General features: G+C 44.9%; 1 protein-coding gene across 6 annotated transcripts; it reads right to left on the reverse strand.

The window, feature by feature from the left end:
* Nucleotides 1-22: 22 nt before the first annotated feature.
* LOC139564195 (flotillin-1-like) lies at nucleotides 23-17,306 on the reverse strand. Of its 6 annotated transcripts, none has more exons than XM_071383469.1 (12): nucleotides 17,159-17,306; nucleotides 16,330-16,527; nucleotides 15,466-15,541; nucleotides 15,006-15,096; nucleotides 14,710-14,853; nucleotides 8,992-9,111; nucleotides 8,219-8,467; nucleotides 7,824-8,005; nucleotides 6,816-6,861; nucleotides 3,114-3,251; nucleotides 2,548-2,712; nucleotides 23-2,427 (listed from the first exon to the last, which is right to left on the reverse strand). In XM_071383469.1, exons 2-12 carry the CDS (start codon nucleotides 16,370-16,372, stop codon nucleotides 2,401-2,403), a joined length of 1,281 nt encoding a protein of 426 aa, XP_071239570.1. In that variant the 5' UTR covers nucleotides 16,373-16,527; nucleotides 17,159-17,306; the 3' UTR covers nucleotides 23-2,400. The 6 variants fall into 6 exon arrangements, with proteins under 6 accessions (XP_071239570.1, XP_071239569.1, XP_071239573.1 ...); XM_071383468.1 differs by having other exon boundaries at nucleotides 16,330-16,391; nucleotides 17,159-17,305; XM_071383472.1 differs by having other exon boundaries at nucleotides 16,330-16,452; nucleotides 17,159-17,297.
* Between the last annotated feature and the right edge of the window lie 976 nt (nucleotides 17,307-18,282).

Here is an 18,282-nt window from a genome sequence, read left to right on the forward strand (position 1 = left end):
AACACACACACACGACAAAGGGTTTACGTTAGGAAATCAGAGTTTGTGTTTATATGATGTTACAATAATTTCATTCCAAATATTTATAACTTAGTGCACTTGCATACTAAGTTCACACTACACGGGAGGCCAGGATTATTTTGGCAAGTCAACAAAGTATAGACGGAAATAAACACAGAAATCACATTTAACTAACTGCAGCTACAGTACAGAAAAAGGTTAAAAGTCACAAATCATTGATGTAATATACAGGTGTGTACATAAGTGAAAGCAGTAGAATTGGTTTGGCGAAATTGGCCAAATGTTTAATGTTTTAATGTTTAACCTGGTGTGATAGTTCAGGCACTTGGTAACAAAATGCATAGACAGCCAGTTAGCATGTAAGCTTTGGAGTAATATTCAATCCGGTAGAGAGAAGTAGCTTCTAGAATCCTGAGCAGTGGTATAGAACAAGTCCCTAACAACTACAACAACCCTATACTACAAAAGGATCAAACAGGGATGTGACTAGCACAACAAAAATACACCACTCTAATGATAATATTACAATATGAAAGGATAGCTCCTGATTGAAATGTATATTGTCTACTCTAGAAGGTCCCTGTATACCCCACTGGACCATACAACTTAATGGAAGTCCACTACAGTAGCGTCTGTAGCCTGGTCCCAGGTCTGTTTGTGTTTTTGCCTGTTCCATTGTCATTGTCAAGGGAAACATGTTTGGCATGGCAATTCTATAAGGATTTGACAAGAGAGCAGAAACAGACTGGCACCCAGGCTAGTTTCTCCATTCCCCTCTTCTACACACATATCTTCACTTCAAACAGCACATCCACCAGGCACCACGTGACTGACAGTACACCGGACCTAGATAAAGAGACCTCTGAGATTAGTCTTGAGGAATACCCCAGTCCGCTCCCTCCCTCTTCCTTCCAATCACTTCACACAAAATCTCCACCTTTATGCAGTTCTAGCACAGCAGAAGCTCTGATCTAAGGCCTGTCTGTCTAATACGTCTAGGGTTTAGAAACACACTGGAACTAAGCCAGAATGGTGTACATGACAATCTGTTGGAGAAACACTATAGTAACAGAGAATCTGTAGTTCCTTTGGTAATTAGATTAGGTACCATCAGAGTCGGTACTCCATTGATTGTGTCTATGCCAGTATTGTACCAACACATAGAAGAGGTTAAGTGCCAACCCATCATGTAGTTTGTGATCTCATCCCCCACAAATGGCAGAGTCATGGCAAAAAGCCCACAAATCTTAAAACACAGACTTGCAGATGATGCTGTTTTTTGTATGTAACTTGGCTTCTACTGTAATATGGCTTGTACTGATATGATTAATTAGACTTTAAAACAAGGCACTGGCCATTCTAGAGGGTCATCTTAGAGATATCAGTAGATAGCCTGATCTAGGATCTACTGTCAGGGGAGCACATAGTGGAACACTACTTTGTCCATAAGGTGGTAGACAGAGGTACTAGAATGCTATAAGACATGCACATAGCATGCAGAAGTCAACAAGCAGATAGAACATGTTTATGTATAAATAACATGACTACCATTATTTAAATTCTGATTGTGGACATATCTTCATTTTTCCCCAGTGAAAGTAAAAAGCATTTCTTCATTTGCAAAGCAATTGATAGCAACTAAGCAAGCTTCCAATGCTGGGAACCTTCTAGAACAACTGCAAATGTTGACAAAACAATCAGCTGACAAACCCAACAATGACATGGATGACCTCATACTGACACACTATTATTTCCTATGTACAATGAAAAGGCACTGAGAATGAAAACATTTCTCAAACACAACCACATCCCAATGAAATAACATTCTATGAATTTCAAATAAAACACAACTATGTGACAGTGGAACAGTTTATATGGACCCAAACCTGTAAGAGGGAGACAGAAAGGCAGGCTTGAAGCAGGGATTAAAACACACTGAATAATGGACGGGGGAAAGAGAGTAGAGAATGGTGGAGGAGGCCGAGTTACTACCAGAACTACGAAGGCTGTGTCATGCTAGTCCAAAGTGCTTTTCTTTCCTTCATCCAAGCTGAACTAGCAGTTATAAATGACCAGGAGACACTAACTCCCCCAGTAGGCCGACAACATACAGCTTGGAACCATCCTCTGTTTTCAGATCAGTGCCAACAAGGACCAGGAAGCAAGAGGGGAGGCCAAATAAGAGTGTTGAGACATGCCCTAAGGAGACAGACAGGCATGCAGACAGGCATGCAGACAGGCATGCAGACAGGCATGCAGACAGGCAGGCAGACAGGCAGGCAGACAACTACACTAGGTAATAGTAATTATAGGCACAAGGAGGCAGTATGGAGTTCCTGGTCTGACGGTGCAGACTGTCTCAGTCACTGGGCTCCAATCTCAGCCCATTCGGGCGGACAGGCCAACCTGTGGAAAGAAGGGGAGAGAATGTCAGTGTTTGTTGACAAATATGTTCACATACTGTATATGCACACACACACACAAATACTATTTTCCTCTCTCTTCCAAACACACACACACACACACCTGTGAGATGCTGATTCCAGTGAGTTTCTCCACGGCAGCTGGTAGTCTGGTCATGATGTTCAGAACCTCTCCGGTCAGCTTGGCCGCGCCCACCTCACCCCCGCCGCTGGAAACCATGGTAACCTTCTGAGCCATGGAGAGGGGCCTGCTGATCTCCTCTGCTATCTAGAGGACAGGAGGAGTGATGGCAGCTTCAGGAAGAGAACAGCAGCAGACAGGACTGCAGTAACAGTACACTACATGTCCGTCTGTCATCTAATCAATCTGTCATCCAGCTATCCTTAAATACACTGAATCTGACCATTTATGCATCCATCAAGCCAATCTCTTCATCTCTCCATCCATCCGCGTAAACTCTCCATATCTACTGAATTGCTTTCCCATCAGTCCTTCTCCCTATCCGTGCACCCTCCCAGTCTCTAGTAGAACCAGTCCTCCTCCCAGTCTCTAGTAGAACCAGTCCTCCTCCCAGTCTCTAGTAGAACCAGTCCTCCTCCCAGTCTCTAGTAGAACCAGTCCTCCTCCCAGTCTCTAGTAGAACCAGTCCTCCTCCCAGTGTGACTGACCAGTGGTAGTTTCTCCAGCAGCATGTCCACCATGGCTCCCTCCCCGTACTGTTTAAAGGCCTCAGCCTTCTTAGCCATCTGCTCTGCCTCGGCACGACCCTTAGCCTCCAGAGCAAACGCCTCAGCATCGCCCCTCATCTACACAGACAGGACAGAGACAGGGAGAGAACACATTAGTTCAAATAAACAAAGGTTGTATATATGAAAGAATAAATAAGAACACACTCAGTTGCCAGTTTATTAGGTACACCCATTAGTACCGGGTAGGGTCCAGAACAGCATTAATTCTTCGGGCATGGAAACGTTGCTCAATAATTGGTTTCAAGGGACCTACTCGTGTGCAAGGAAAACATTCCCCACACCATTACACCACCAGCCTGTACCATTACACCACCAGCCTGTACCATTAACACCACCAGCCTGTACCATTAACACCACCAGCCTGTACCATTAACACCACCAGCCTGTACCATTAACACCACCAGCCTGTACCATTAACACCACCAGCCTGTACCATTAACACCACCAGCCTGTACCATTAACACCACCAGCCTGTACCATTACACCACCAGCCTGTACCATTAACACCACCAGCCTGTACCATTAACACCACCAGCCTGTACCATTAACACCACCAGCCTGTACCATTTACACCACCAGCCTGTACCATTTACACCACCAGCCTGTACCATTACACCACCAGCCTGTACCATTAACACCACCAGCCTGTACCATTAACACCACCAGCCTGTACCATTAACACCACCAGCCTGTACCATTAACACCACCAGCCTGTACCATTAACACCACCAGCCTGTACCATTAACACCACCAGCCTGTACCATTACACCACCAGCCTGTACCATTAACACCACCAGCCTGTACCATTAACACCACCAGTCTGTACCATTACACCACCAGTCTGTACCATTAACACCACCAGCCTGTACCATTAACACCACCAGCCTGTACCATTAACACCACCAGCCTGTACCATTAACACCACCAGCCTGTACCATTAACACCACCAGCCTGTACCATTAACACCACCAGCCTGTACCATTAACACCACCAGCCTGTACCATTACACCACCAGCCTGTACCATTAACACCACCAGCCTGTACCATTAACACCACCAGTCTGTACCATTACACCACCAGTCTGTACCATTACACCACCAGCCTGTACCATTACACCACCAGTCTGTACCATTAACACCACCAGCCTGTACCATTAACACCACCAGTCTGTACCATTAACACCACCAGCCTGTACCATTAACACCACCAGCCTGTACCATTAACACCACCAGCCTGTACCATTAACACCACCAGCCTGTACCATTAACACCACCAGCCTGTACCATTAACACCACCAGCCTGTACCATTAACACCACCAGCCTGTACCATTAACACCACCAGCCTGTACCATTAACACCACCAGCCTGTACCATTAACACCACCAGCCTGTACCATTACACCACCAGCCTGTACCATTAACACCACCAGCCTGTACCATTAACACCACCAGCCTGTACCATTAACACCACCAGCCTGTACCATTAACACCACCAGCCTGTACCATTAACACCACCAGCCTGTACCATTAACACCGCCAGCCTGTACCATTACACCGCCAGCCTGTACCATTAACACCGCCAGCCTGTACCATTAACACCACCAGCCTGTACCATTACACCACCAGCCTGTACCATTAACACCACCAGCCTGTACCATTAACACCACCAGCCTGTACCAGTAACACCACCAGCCTGTACCAGTAACACCACCAGCCTGTACCATTAACACCACCAGCCTGTACCATTAACACCACCAGCCTGTACCATTAACACCACCAGCCTGTACCATTAACACCACCAGCCTGTACCATTAACACCACCAGCCTGTACCATTAACACCACCAGTCTGTACCATTAACACCACCAGCCTGTACCATTAACACCACCAGCCTGTACCATTAACACCACCAGCCTGTACCATTAACACCACCAGCCTGTACCATTACACCGCCAGCCTGTACCATTAACACCGCCAGCCTGTACCATTAACACCGCCAGCCTGTACCATTACACCACCAGCCTGTACCAGTAACACCACCAGCCTGTACCAGTAACACCACCAGCCTGTACCAGTAACACCACCAGCCTGTACCAGTAACACCACCAGCCTGTACCATTAACACCACCAGCCTGTACCATTAACACCACCAGCCTGTACCATTAACACCACCAGCCTGTACCATTAACACCACCAGCCTGTACCATTAACACCACCAGCCTGTACCATTAACACCACCTGCCTGTACCATTAACACCACCAGGCTGTACCATTAACACCACCAGTCTGTACCATTAACACCACCAGCCTGTACCATTAACACCACCAGCCTGTACCATTAACACCACCAGCCTGTACCATTAACACCACCAGCCTGTACCATTAACACCACCAGTCTGTACCATTAACACCACCAGCCTGTACCATTACACCACCAGCCTGTACCATTAACACCACCAGCCTGTACCATTAACACCACCAGCCTGTACCATTAACACCACCAGTCTGTACCATTAACACCACCAGTCTGTACCATTAACACCACCAGCCTGTACCATTAACACCAGGCTGGATGGGGCCATGGAGTCATGCTGCTTACACCAAATCCTGACCCTGCCACCAGCATGACGCAACAGGAACCGGGATTCGTCGAGCCAGGCAATGTTTTTCCACTCCTCAATTGTCTAGTGTTGGTGATCGCGTGCCCACTGGAGCCGCTAGGAGTGCAACCCGGTGTGGTCGTCTGCTGCAATAGCCCATCCGTGACAAAGACTGACGAGTTGTGCCTTTCGAGATGTCGTTCTGCGACGCTATTTGCCTGTTTGTGGCCCACCTCTTAGCACGATTCTTGACGTTCTCCTCCGACCTCTCTCCTCAACGAGCTGTTTTCACCCACAGGACTGCCGCTGACTGGATGTGTTGTGTTTGTCGTACCATTCTCAGTAAACCCTAGACACTCGGTAAACCTCAGCTGTTTCTGAGATACTGGAACCAGTGCGCCTGGCACCGCCGATCACACCACGCCCAAAGTCACTTAGGTCACTCGTTTTGCCCATTCTAACGTTCAATTGAACAGTAACTGGATGCCAGTCTGCTTGCTTTATATAGCAGGCCACACGAATCAGTCTCTGTAGGAGCAAACCATTTCCATGAACAGGGTGGTGTACCTAATAAACTTCTGAACCACGAGACACAGGTGGGTGGTTGTTTTATGAAAAATATATCCAAATGGGAAATGGACTGTTTAATAAGGATGTGTATAATATATGAAACAGGAAGAGAGAGAACTTATCTGAAAGTAGGGTTATATTAAGGGAAGTGAGCGATGTCTACAAAGAAGGAGACAAGGAAGTTAGAATAGAGACGGAGAGGCAGAGAACACCAACCTCAATATGGAGAGAGGGGAGGCAGGGGGAGATAAAGAGAGCAAGTGGATGAATGAGAGGGTGGAAGGGACAGGCTGTCAGGGGAGAAGCTAAGACAGGAGGCATATCAGATGGCTATTGTACTGGGTGTGAAGAGACTGATAACAGGAGTGACAGGAGAAGGGAGGGGAGTGATAGAGAAGAGACAGAGGAGAGGAGAGGGGGGGGACGAGAGAAGGGAGGTGCTGCTGAACTCACTCTGATGGACTCTGCCTCTGCCTCAGCCTCCATGATGAGCTGTGCACTGTGAAAGAGAGAGACAGTTTGAGTTGAGCTGAACAAATGTTGGACCTTTAACAGGACTCACTGTCCAAGACTACTGACTACTACGGAACGGAACATACCCACAGTTCTGACATACCCCCATCATTCCTTTTTATGGTGACAATAAGGCCATTTTTAAATTCATTTTTTATACCTTTATTTAACTAGGCAAGTCAGTTAAGATAAATTCTTATTTTCAATGACGGCCTAGAAACAGTGGGTTAACTGCCTGTTCAGGGGCAGAACAACAGATCTGTACCTTGTCAGCTCGAGGATTCGATCTTGCAACCTTTCGGTTAGTCACCTTTCGGTTACTAGTCCAACGCTCTAACCACTAGGCTACGCTGCCACCCCAATTTGCTGTTTCCTTTAAAAGTATTGTAATTAGACCAAAACAGTATCTCAAAGAAATAGCAATGGTGAACTTGATCAAATGTCCTGGGCGGCCTGTATCTGACCGTTTCTGAAAGACAGAAACAATTGCAAATGGTTGTGGACCAGTAAATAGATCGTTTGCAATAATGTTTTGCATTCACTTTTTCCCAAACATAAATATGCTGCACTGCCCACGAAATCTCAAACATGGTGTACCCGGGAAAAAATGACAACTACTATTCTGCAATGATCATTATTTTAGAATGCAAAAATAACAGCAAATGATTACATCTTGTTATTATATTTAGCTACTTGTTTTTAGTTATGAATAAGAGTGTCCTCATAAATTCTTCATTTGCACAAGGTTATTTTTGCCTTTTAGCAATGCACCACTAGAAACGTTGTGTACACATGGTCTAGAGTCTGCAGGAGGAGAAGTACATTCTCACCTCAAGTTTAGTTTTTATAACTGACAACTTTTGCGTGAAAACTGGTGCATGCAGGTTTTGGGGCATATTTTGTGCGTACGAAACGTTTCTAAATGAGGCCCTGGGTTATGTAACATACCGTTCAGCCTCAGCCAGTCTCTCCAGACGGTATCTCTCTGCCTCAGCAGGCTTCTTCACCTTGGCCTCCAGCTCCATCTCCTTGCGGGTGATCTCCTGCTCCTGGAGCATGATCTGCTGAGACCTCTCCACCACCTTCACCTGCATCGTCTCCTCCTCAATCCGCTGCTTCGTCTTCGCCACCTACATAACCCCAATAACACAACCGATTTAGAAAAAACACTCAGACACTTCACATCAAAAGTGATGGCAGTGGAGGGAATTTGAGGATCATGCACATGTCTCAAGTTAGGATTCTGCCCTGTGTAAATAAACGGGAATATTTTCCGTTATTAGAACACTGAGTTCTAACAATGAGAGTATCATTGCACGGCCCAGAGTTTGGTGGTAGGATACCTGCAGCTGATAGGCCATCTCAGACTCTGCCTTCTTGGTGTTGACCTCGTAGTCGTAGGAGGCCTTCTTCAGCTCGTAGTCTCTCTGGGCTTTTGCCATCTCGATCTCATTCAGATACTGGGCCGACACCTTCTCCTGCATGGCCTGGGCCTCACGGATCACCGCGTCTCGTTTGTACTGAGCCTCTCCGATCCTGGCATCCTTCTGCACCTGAGCTGTCCTAGCTTTACCCAGGGAGGTGAGGTAGTCCTGACAGAGACAGTGTTATTATTAGTAGTATTATTATTATAATAAACCTGGTAGTTTTGGTCCAGCATGCTGATTGGCTGAAACAGCATTTCAGCCGTGTGTATATCAGGCAATATACCACAAAAATACTTACTGTTCTATTTATGTTCATAACCTGTTATAATAGCAATAAGGCATCTCAGGGGTTTGTGGTATATGTCCAATATACCACGGCTAAGGGCTATATCCAGGCAATCCGCTTCGCATCGTGTCTAAGAACAACCCTTTGTCATGATATATTGGCATATACCACACCCCTTTGGGACTGATTGCTATTATAAACTGGTTACGAACATAAACAGAACAGTAAACAAGTATTTTGTGCAGGAATTTGTCTTTCATTCTCAAACACTGACTTTTAAAAGACATTTACATTTTTACCAAATCTGTGCTAATATCTCAATTTCAGACTGTTTTCTGTAATAACAATCCTTGTGTGACCTTCATACTGTAACGTCACTGTATATTTGTCAGAGCGAACAAACCTGGTCGTCGTGAACGTCTTTGAGTGTGTAGCTGACCACGCCGATGCCCATGTTGACCAGGTCAGAGGAGGCCACCTTGAACACCTGCTCAGAGAACTTCTTACGGTCCTGGTAGATCTCCTACAGGGGAAGGATAATATAATAATACCATTTAGCAGACACTTGTATACATTTTCGTATTGGTGGCCCCAACGTGGATCTAACCCATGAATCCTGGCGTTGCAAGCACCATGCTCTACTAACTGAGCCACACAGGACAAGTGGGTTGTTTACGTGCTGCTGTGCAGTTTGTTGCTAACGTTTCTTTGCTACCTGCCAACTTTACCGTTTTTATTATTCCCCCCCCCCCGCACAACTTTTTTCATTCAACTTTTTCACCCTGGACGCTTTATCTGGACATGGTTCTACACGACCTCCACCAGCCGAAGCTAAGTAGTTAAACCTTCTAATTGCAGTCGCTGTACTCATAATATACAGGAGAACAATCACCTTATGGTGAGGATAGCCGTGCTGCAATCCCAGCTTCAGACGCAACAGTTAGGCAAGGGTCATTTCAGTGTAGGAAAGGATGAAACAGCGCCTGTGCCACCAATAAGTACAGATAGTAACGTTAGTATAAATCCCCTCGCACGGTCCCCGCAGCCGGACAACTTTCTCATGGCTTCTGGAAGGAAATGCTGTAGGAATGCTCAACAGGTGTCGCTCATTCAGCCGACAGAAACTTTCAACCGGTTCTCCCCATTAAGCAACGAGTCGGTCCGAGTCTTCTCTCCACCCGTTACGGGGTCTGAGACGCCGAAGCCTCCCATCATAAGCTGACAAATTGAACACCCTAGTCATTGGCAACTCCATTACCTGCAGTATTAGACTTAAAAATAATCATCCAGCGATCATACATTGTTTACCAGGGGGCAGGGCTACCGACGTTAAGGATAATCTGAAGATGGTGCTGGCTAAAGATAAAACTGGCGAGTGTAGAGAGTATAGGGATATTGTTATCCACGTCGGCACCAATGATGTTAGGATGAAACAGTCAGAGGTCACCAAGCAGTCTCTCACAACTCAATAGCTGGTTGAAAACAGGACCAAGCCTGGCCTGCTGAGGAGTGACGGACTCCATCCTAGCTGGAGGGGTGGTCTCATCTTATCTATGAACATAGACAGGGCTCTAACTCTGCACCTTATCTCCACAATGAGATAAGGTGCAGGCCAGGTAGCAGGCTGTTAGCCAGCCTGTCAGCCAGCCTGCCAGCTTAGTGGAGTCTGCCACTAGCACAGTCAGTGGAGTCAGCTCAGCTATCCCCATTGAGACTGTGTCTGTGCCTCAATCTAGGTTGGGCAAAACTAAACATGGCGGTGTTCGCCTTAGCAATCTCACTGGAATAAAGACCCCCTCCATTCCTGTCATTATTGAAAGAGATCGTGATACCTCACATCTCAAAATAGGGCTACTTAATGTTAGATCCCTCACTTCCAAGGCAGTTATAGTCAACGAACTAATCACTGATCATAATCTTGATGTGATTAGCCTGACTGAAACATGGCTTAAGCCTAATGAATTTACTGTGTTAAATGAGACCTCTCCTCCTGGTTACACTAATGACCATATCCCCCACGCATCGGCGCAAAGGTGGAGGTGTTGCTAACATTTACGATAGCAAATTTCAATTTACAAAAAAAAAAAAGACTACGTTTTCATCTTCCAGTCGTGAAATGTATGCAGCCTACTCAATCACTTTTTATAGCTACTGTTTACAGGCCTCCTGGGCCATATACAGCGTTCCTTACTGAGTTCCTATCGGACATAGTATTCATGGCAGATAATATTCACATTTTTGGTGACTTGAATACTCACATGGAAAAGTCCACAGACCCACACCAAAAGGCTTTCGGAGCCATCATCAACTCAGTGGGTTTTGTCCAACATGTCTCCGGACCTAATCACTGCCACAGTCATACTCTGGCCCTAGTTTTGTCCCGTGGAATAAATATGGTGAATCTTAATGTTTTTCCTCATAATCCTGGACTATCGGACCACCATTTTTTACGTTTTGCAATCGCAACAACCAGCTCAGACCCCAACGAAGGATCAAACGCCGTGCTATAAATTCTCAGACAACCCAAAGATTCCTAGATGCCCTTCCAGACTCCCTCCACCTACCCAAGGTCGTCAGAGTACAAAATCAGTTAACCACCAAAGTGAGGAACTAAATTTAACCTTGCGTAACACCCTAGATGCAGTCGCAACCCAAAAAACAAACAAAATTTGTCATAAGAAACTAGCTCCCTGGTATACAGAAAATATCAGAGCCCTGAAGCAAGCTTCCAAAAAATTGGAACGGAAATGGCGCTACACCCAACTGGAAGTCTTCCGACTAGCTTGGAAAGACAGTACCGTGCAGTATCGAAGAGCCCTCACTGCTGCTCAATCATCCTATTTTTCCAACTTAATTGAGGAAAATAAGAACAATCCAACATTTCTTTTTGATACTGTCGCAAAGCTAACTAAAAAGCAGCATTCCCCAAGAGGATGGATTTCACTTCAGCAGTGATAAATTCATGAACTTCTTAGACAAAAATATCATGATCATTAGAAAGCAAATTACGGACTCCTCTTTAAATCTGTGTATTTCTCCAAAGCTCAGTTGCCCTGAGTCTGCACAACACTGCCAGGACCTAGGGACCTAGGGAGACACGCAAGTTTTTTTAATACTATATCTCGACACATTGATGAAAATAGTCTTGGCCTCTAAACCTTCAAGCTGCATACTGGAGCCTATTCCAACAAAACAACTGAAAGAGCTGCTTCCTGTGCTTGGCCCTATGTTGAACATAATAATAGGCTCCCTATCCACCGGATGTGTACCAAACTCACTAAAAGTGGCAGTAATAAAGCCTCTCTTGAAAAAGCCTAACCTTGACCCAGAAAATATAAAAAAGTATTGGCCTATATCGAATCTCCCATTCCTCTCAAAAACTTTTGAAAAAGCTGTTGCGTAGCAACTCACTGCCTTCCTGAAGACAATGTATACGAAACGCTTCAGTCTGGTTTTAGACCCAATCATAGTACTGAGACTGCACTTGTGATGGTGGTAAATTACCTTTTAATGACATCAGATCAAGGCTCTGCATCTGTCCTCATGCTCCTTGACCTTAGTGCTGCTTTTGATACCATCGATCACCACATTATTTTGGAGACTGGGAACCCAAATTTGTCTACACGGACAAGTTCTGGCCTGGTTTAGATCTTATCTGTCGGAAAGAAATCAGTTTGTCTCTGTGGATGGTTTGTCTTCTGACAAACCAACTGTACATTTCGGTGTTCCTCAAGGTTCCATTTTAGGACCACTATTGTTTTCACTATATATTTTACCTCGTAGTGATGTCATTCGGAAACATAATGTTAACTTTCACTTCTATGCGGACGATGCACAGCTGTACATTTTGATGAAACATGGTGAAGCCCCAAAATTGCCCTCCCTCCCTCAGACATGAGGAAGTGGATGGCGGCAAATGTTTTACTTTTAAACTAGGACAAAACAGAGATGCTAGTTCTAGGTCCCAAGAAACAAAGATAGCTTCTGTTGGATCTGACAATTAATCTTGATGGTTGTACAGTCATCTCAAATAAAACTGAAGGACCTCGGTGTTACTCTGGACCCTGATCTCTCTTTCGACGAACATATCAAGAACATAGCAAGGACAGATTTTTTCTGATCTTCGTAACATTGCTAAAATCAGAAACTTTCTGTCCAAAAATTTATCCATGCTTTGTCACTTCTAGATTAGACTACTGCAATGCTCTACTTTCCGGCTAAAGCACTAAATAAACTTCAGTTAGTGCTAAACACGGCTGCTAGAATCTTGACTAGAACCCAAAAATTTTATCATATTACTCCAGTGCTAGCCTCTCTACCCTGTCTTCCTGTTAAGGCTTGGGCTGATTTCAAGGTTTTACTGCAAACCTACAAAGCATTACATAGACTTGCTCCTACCTATATTTCCGATTTGGTCCTGCTGTACATACCTACACGTACGCTACGGTCACAAGACGCAGGCCTCCTTACTGTACCTAGAATTTCTAAGCAAACAGCTGGAAGCAGGGCTTTCTCCTATAAAGCAACATTTTTATGGAATGGTCTGCCTATCCATGTGAGAGACGCAGACTCGGTCTCAACCTTTAAGTCTTTATTGAAGACTCATCTCTTCAGTAGGTCCTATGACTAAGTGTAGCCTGGCCCAGGGGTGTGAAGGTGAACGGAAAGGCACTGGAGCGACAAAACCGCCCTTAACTGGCCGGGTTCCACTCGCTCCACTGGGATTCTCTGCCTCTAACCCTATTACGGGAGCTGAGTCACTGGCTTACTGGTGCTCTTCCATGCCGTCCCTAGGAGGGGTGCGTCACTTGAGTGGGTTGAGTCACTGACGTGATTTTCCTGTCCGGGTTGGCGCCCCCCTCAGGTTTGTGGAAATCTTTATAGGCTATACTCAGCCTTGTTTCAGGGTAGTAGGTTGGTGGTTGAAGATATCCCTCTAGTGGTGTGGGGGCTGTGATTTGGCAAATTGGGTGGGGTTATATCCTGCCTGTTTGGCCCTGTCTGGAGGTATCGTTGAACAGGGCCGCAGTGTCTCCCGACCCCTCCTGTCTCAGCCTCCAGTATTTATGCTGCAATAGTTTATGTGTCCGGGGGCTCTCTTTCTCTCTCTCCCCCTCCCCTAGGACCATGTTTCAGGACTACCTGGCCTGATGACACCTTGCTTTCCACAGTCCACCTGGTCAAGCTGCTGCTCCAGTTTCAACTGTTCTGCCAGCGGCTATGGAATCCTGACCTATTCACTGGACCTGCTACCTTGTCACGGACCTGCTGTTTTGGACTCTCTCTCTACTGTACCTCGTCTCTAACTCTGAATGATCGGCTATGAAAAGCCAACTGACATTTACTCCTGAGGTGCTGACCTGTTGCACCCTCTCTAACCACTGTGGTTATTATTATCTGACCCTGCTGGTCATCTATGAACATTTGAGCATCTTGGCCACGTTCTGTTATAATCTCCACCCGGCACAGCCAGAAGAGGACTGGCAACCCCTCAGCCTGGTTCCTCTTGGTTTCTTCCTAGGTTCCGGCATTTCTAGGGAGTTTGTCCTAGCCACCGTGCTTCTACATCAACATTGCTTGCTGTTTGAGGTTTTAGGCTGAGTTTCTGTACAGCACTTTGTGACATCAGCTGATGTAAAAAGGGCTTTATAAATAAATTTGATTGATTGATTAGGGTCGACCAGCCATAACGAGTGTACCCATGAGTGTTCCTGTCAAATTGGCCTGGTCTGAGGGGCTTTGTCCCTTCTAGTATTTCTGTATTTACGTGGGGAGTGGGTGACACCAGTAGCACACTGAGGAGATCAGACAGAGCTACACAGGAAGTAAGTGACAGACCAGGGGAATGAAAGGAGACGTGTTACTACTACATATCTTATAATAACTATAATCCGTTATTGCTCTAAGTTGCAAGGCAGGTTTGCTAGCCTTTTGGTAAGTTATGAGAAAGGTCAACGATGAGAAAAACAAGCTATGGCTTGTAGATGAGCTATGGCTTGTAGGTTGAAGTCAGCGAGACATTCAGCAGTTCAAAAGACCAAGTCACTCTTTTAGGAAGAGAAAAATGGCACCAGAGGCAACACATGCCCTTTATCAGGACATGGTGCGGTGTGTAGCCTACCTCAACAGTCAGATGGGCGATGATGGCCCTCTGGTGCCCCTCCAGTGTTTCCAGGGCGATGTTGGAGACCTCAGCCTCAGACTTCCCCATGAACATCTGACAAGCCGTGGCCAGCATCTCCTTGTTCTGACCCTGGATCTTCACCTGCCAGAGGTCAGGGGTTAGAGGTCAAAGATCACATAGGACAAATAGGGATTCCATGTGAGGTCAAATGTACCTATCCAATCAGAATACATGGCTACTTTCACATGTACACGAAGTGTGTAGGGGCTGGGTGTTGACTTCTAAGTCCATACTTGGGCGATGCCAGTGACAGAGATGGGCACTCCATGACGGGTGTACACCTTATCACTCTTCACATTCAGAGTCAGGATGTTCAGAGTGATCCTAACAGAGACAGAGAGAGAGAGAAGAGGGTAAGTGGTTCAAAGAGGGAAAGTACAGTGAGAGTAGAGAAGGGGATAGTGAGAGGGATGGAGAAGAAAGTCAGACAGAGTCAGACAGAGAGAGTAACCACGGCTACAGGTGGAGGCTACAAATGACAGATAGATTGTGTTGCATTATGAGCTTAAAATAGTAGCCTGGTATTCATATAGGCTTACTCATTTAACCACTAACGTTACAGTAACAGTAGAGAATACACAGCGTACTATGGGGCCTTTTTCTCTAAACATTAATAGAATCCCTGAATGAAACCTGGATAGATGAACGGATGGATAGATAACTGAAAGAAGAAGGGGAGAGAGAGATAGCCACCTCTGGATCTGTTGAATACAGGGGAGGACAAACACTCTTCCTCCAGCGATCATTAGAGGAGGGGAACGACCAAAACCTGGAGGAGAAGTGAAGAAGAGAAAGGGCAATCAGACTTTGACAGAGAACAGGGGGGGAAATTGCCTTAGTATATACTAAAAGAGTGGGTTATTTGAAAATATGAGAGATGAGTTTACATTAGGCTATACTCTCTGTCAACACAGTAGTGCACACAATTAAGACTGAGTCTATGACATATATTAATTTGCCTACATATAGGACTACATTGCAGCACCACATTCCATACAATGTAAGTGAGGAGCTAGCCTATCGACAGCTGGTATTGTAAAATGTTAACAAAGTACTGTACTGTTTGAGCTGAACCCGATTAGAGATTCCTGTCCTGGTTTACTACACACTGTGACATCCGGGGCACGTTCAGCAGGACACAATGTTTTGTAACATTCAGATAGAAATAAGTAATATAGGACAAACATGCCTCTTCGACATGTAGATCAAGGAATCACGTTGGCTCTATTAATGACTTTTCTATCAGCAAAGTTTAACAACTGAAAGTGGCCCAGAGTTACTAAATGGTATCACATGACACTTCATGATAGGCCAAAGTGAGTCACATGTCACATGGCCCTGCATTACATTTACTGTTACTTGTACTGTAAACAATCACATACAGTAAACTTCATAGGCCTATTACAGTTTCAAGAAGGGTCATAACAATATTGGGCCATGTAGGGCGATGGGGGTACGGTTGTGTAGATTACCCAACCAGTTTTTATTGGAGGGTTCTGTATTGTGTCATGTAAGATTATGTTAATAAATATTAACACATAAAACAAAACATCTTACCAGACACCACCATGGCTTCATTGGGTCCACATGTGTAGAACATCTTGATTTGGACCTAAGAGCTGTTTTGGTTAAGATTGTCAACACAGTCTCCACTTGGTTGGCCTAATCTTTCAAGAATCCCTGGGGTAGTAACGTTACTTGTCTTTTGCTGTTAGTTCCAATTCCAAATAGTTACTTTTGTGGTTAGTACTTGTGCTGAGAAAAAGTAGGGCAATCAACTTGTGAAAAAGTGACAGAAAGTCTGGGTGTAGACCAGACTACAGTTTAGAGAGAACGTTATTTGGCAGAATGGGACAAAGCAAAGGCGTTCCATCTCATCTGGGATCTAAACAGATTAAATTAGCCACGTGGATCCTCGTGAATCCATGGTTTATGCCGGAAAGTACATTATAATAGTTACCGTCTGCCAAGATGTTACAGCTAGCTACATAGCTACCACATATATAGTTTTTCTATTGTCTCTGGTTACTATAGCTAGCTATGTCAACAATGTGAATGTTAAATACAGTAGCTAGCTAACGTCAGTGCATATACCATAGCCGTGTGCTCTAGTCGATTCTGTCACCCATACTGATCCTCCCTATTCTGTCTCCCGGCATCACCCCTCAATAACCACAGCAAATATTATATTTATCTCATCACAGCAAAGTCTGACCACACTGTCAAGTACGTAGCTACCTAACTTGCTACTCTATGCCCCCGCCTCAACCAAATTAGCTAGTTTATGCTTGCTGGTTGAAAATCCAACGTTTACATTACGCTAGCTAGGTCCATAACAACCACAAACAAGAAACAAATACTTGTTATCTTGCCTACTGTAACTTACCAATCAATTCTCCCTAAATATATGTTTCCCTAAATCTTCGTGTACACTCCAGATGGTTTCAATATACTGTACTCCGATTTACGTGACTTGACGACTGGCTCAAATACTGTAATTGCAACAACATTTTACTTAATGGAGAGCAAATGCAGACCACGCCTCCCTTAGGAGTATAATGGAAATAACGCCCTCTGGTGGTCAAACTGCAGACATTCGTTACAAAGGGAAATATTAGGGGCGCAGGGGGAAAAATAAGGGAAATGTTAGGGGCTTGGGAACAACATAGGTTGTCTACCTTTTTGCTTTGAGGAGGGTTGTGTTTTTTTTATTGGGCACAGGGGAGGGTAGTGCATTTTTCCCATGGTTTATATTCGCTCTTTTGCATTATTTATTCTATCCTAGCCACATTTCCTCATCTGCTTGCATGCACCTCCCCTATATCAAGGGGTTTTGGTACTTCCCTTTTGCACTGCGCTTTTCGGGGTGCTAACTTTTACTACCACAGGTCAATGTAGTCTATCCTGTCATAGTGACAATACTGGAAAGTGGATCGTTTGTCAAGATCTGCAATAGGCTAACTAGCAATCATACCACACATAAAAGCATCCAAAGCCTGATCAATTTTCAATATGAACCCACAAGAAAAAATATGAATAGCTAATAGGCAGAGGAGAGGCGAGGTGTATCATTGTGCATGAAAGAAGTATTTGCATTCACCCCCTTATTTTATTCTTATTTTTTTTGCACTGACTCCCTTGCACAGGATCAATGTACACGCACTGGACTCTAACCACACACTCACACATGCTACACTGACACTCCAACACACACACACACGGACACACACAAAACACATGCATGCATATTGACAACGCCACACACACACACACACACACACACACACACACACACACACACACACACACACACTGCTGCTACTCTCTGTTTATTATCTATGCATAGTCACTTCACCCCTACCTACATGTACAGTTGAAGTCAGAAGTTTACATACACCTTAGCCAAATACATTTAAACAATTACTGACATTTAATCCTAGACACAATTCCCTGTCTTAGATCAGTTTGGATCACCACTTTATTTTAATAATGTGAAATGTCAGAATAATA

The sequence above is a fragment of the Salvelinus alpinus genome, chromosome 35, assembly GCF_045679555.1.
Source record: "Salvelinus alpinus chromosome 35, SLU_Salpinus.1, whole genome shotgun sequence".
Lineage (NCBI taxonomy): Eukaryota > Metazoa > Chordata > Actinopteri > Salmoniformes > Salmonidae > Salvelinus > Salvelinus alpinus.

Excerpts from the sequence above, each read along its gene's own strand:
- LOC139564195 (XM_071383469.1), bottom strand. The coding sequence starts at position 16,372 with ATGTTCTACACATGTGGACCCAATGAAGCCATGGTGGTGTCTG. Across the intron at positions 15,542-16,329 it reads TGAAGCCATGGTGGTGTCTG|GTTTTGGTCGTTCCCCTCCT; the intron begins GTAAGATGTTTT and ends CTTCTCCTCCAG. Across the intron at positions 9,112-14,709 it reads TCGCCCATCTGACTGTTGAG|GAGATCTACCAGGACCGTAA; the intron begins GTAGGCTACACA and ends CTTCCCCTGTAG.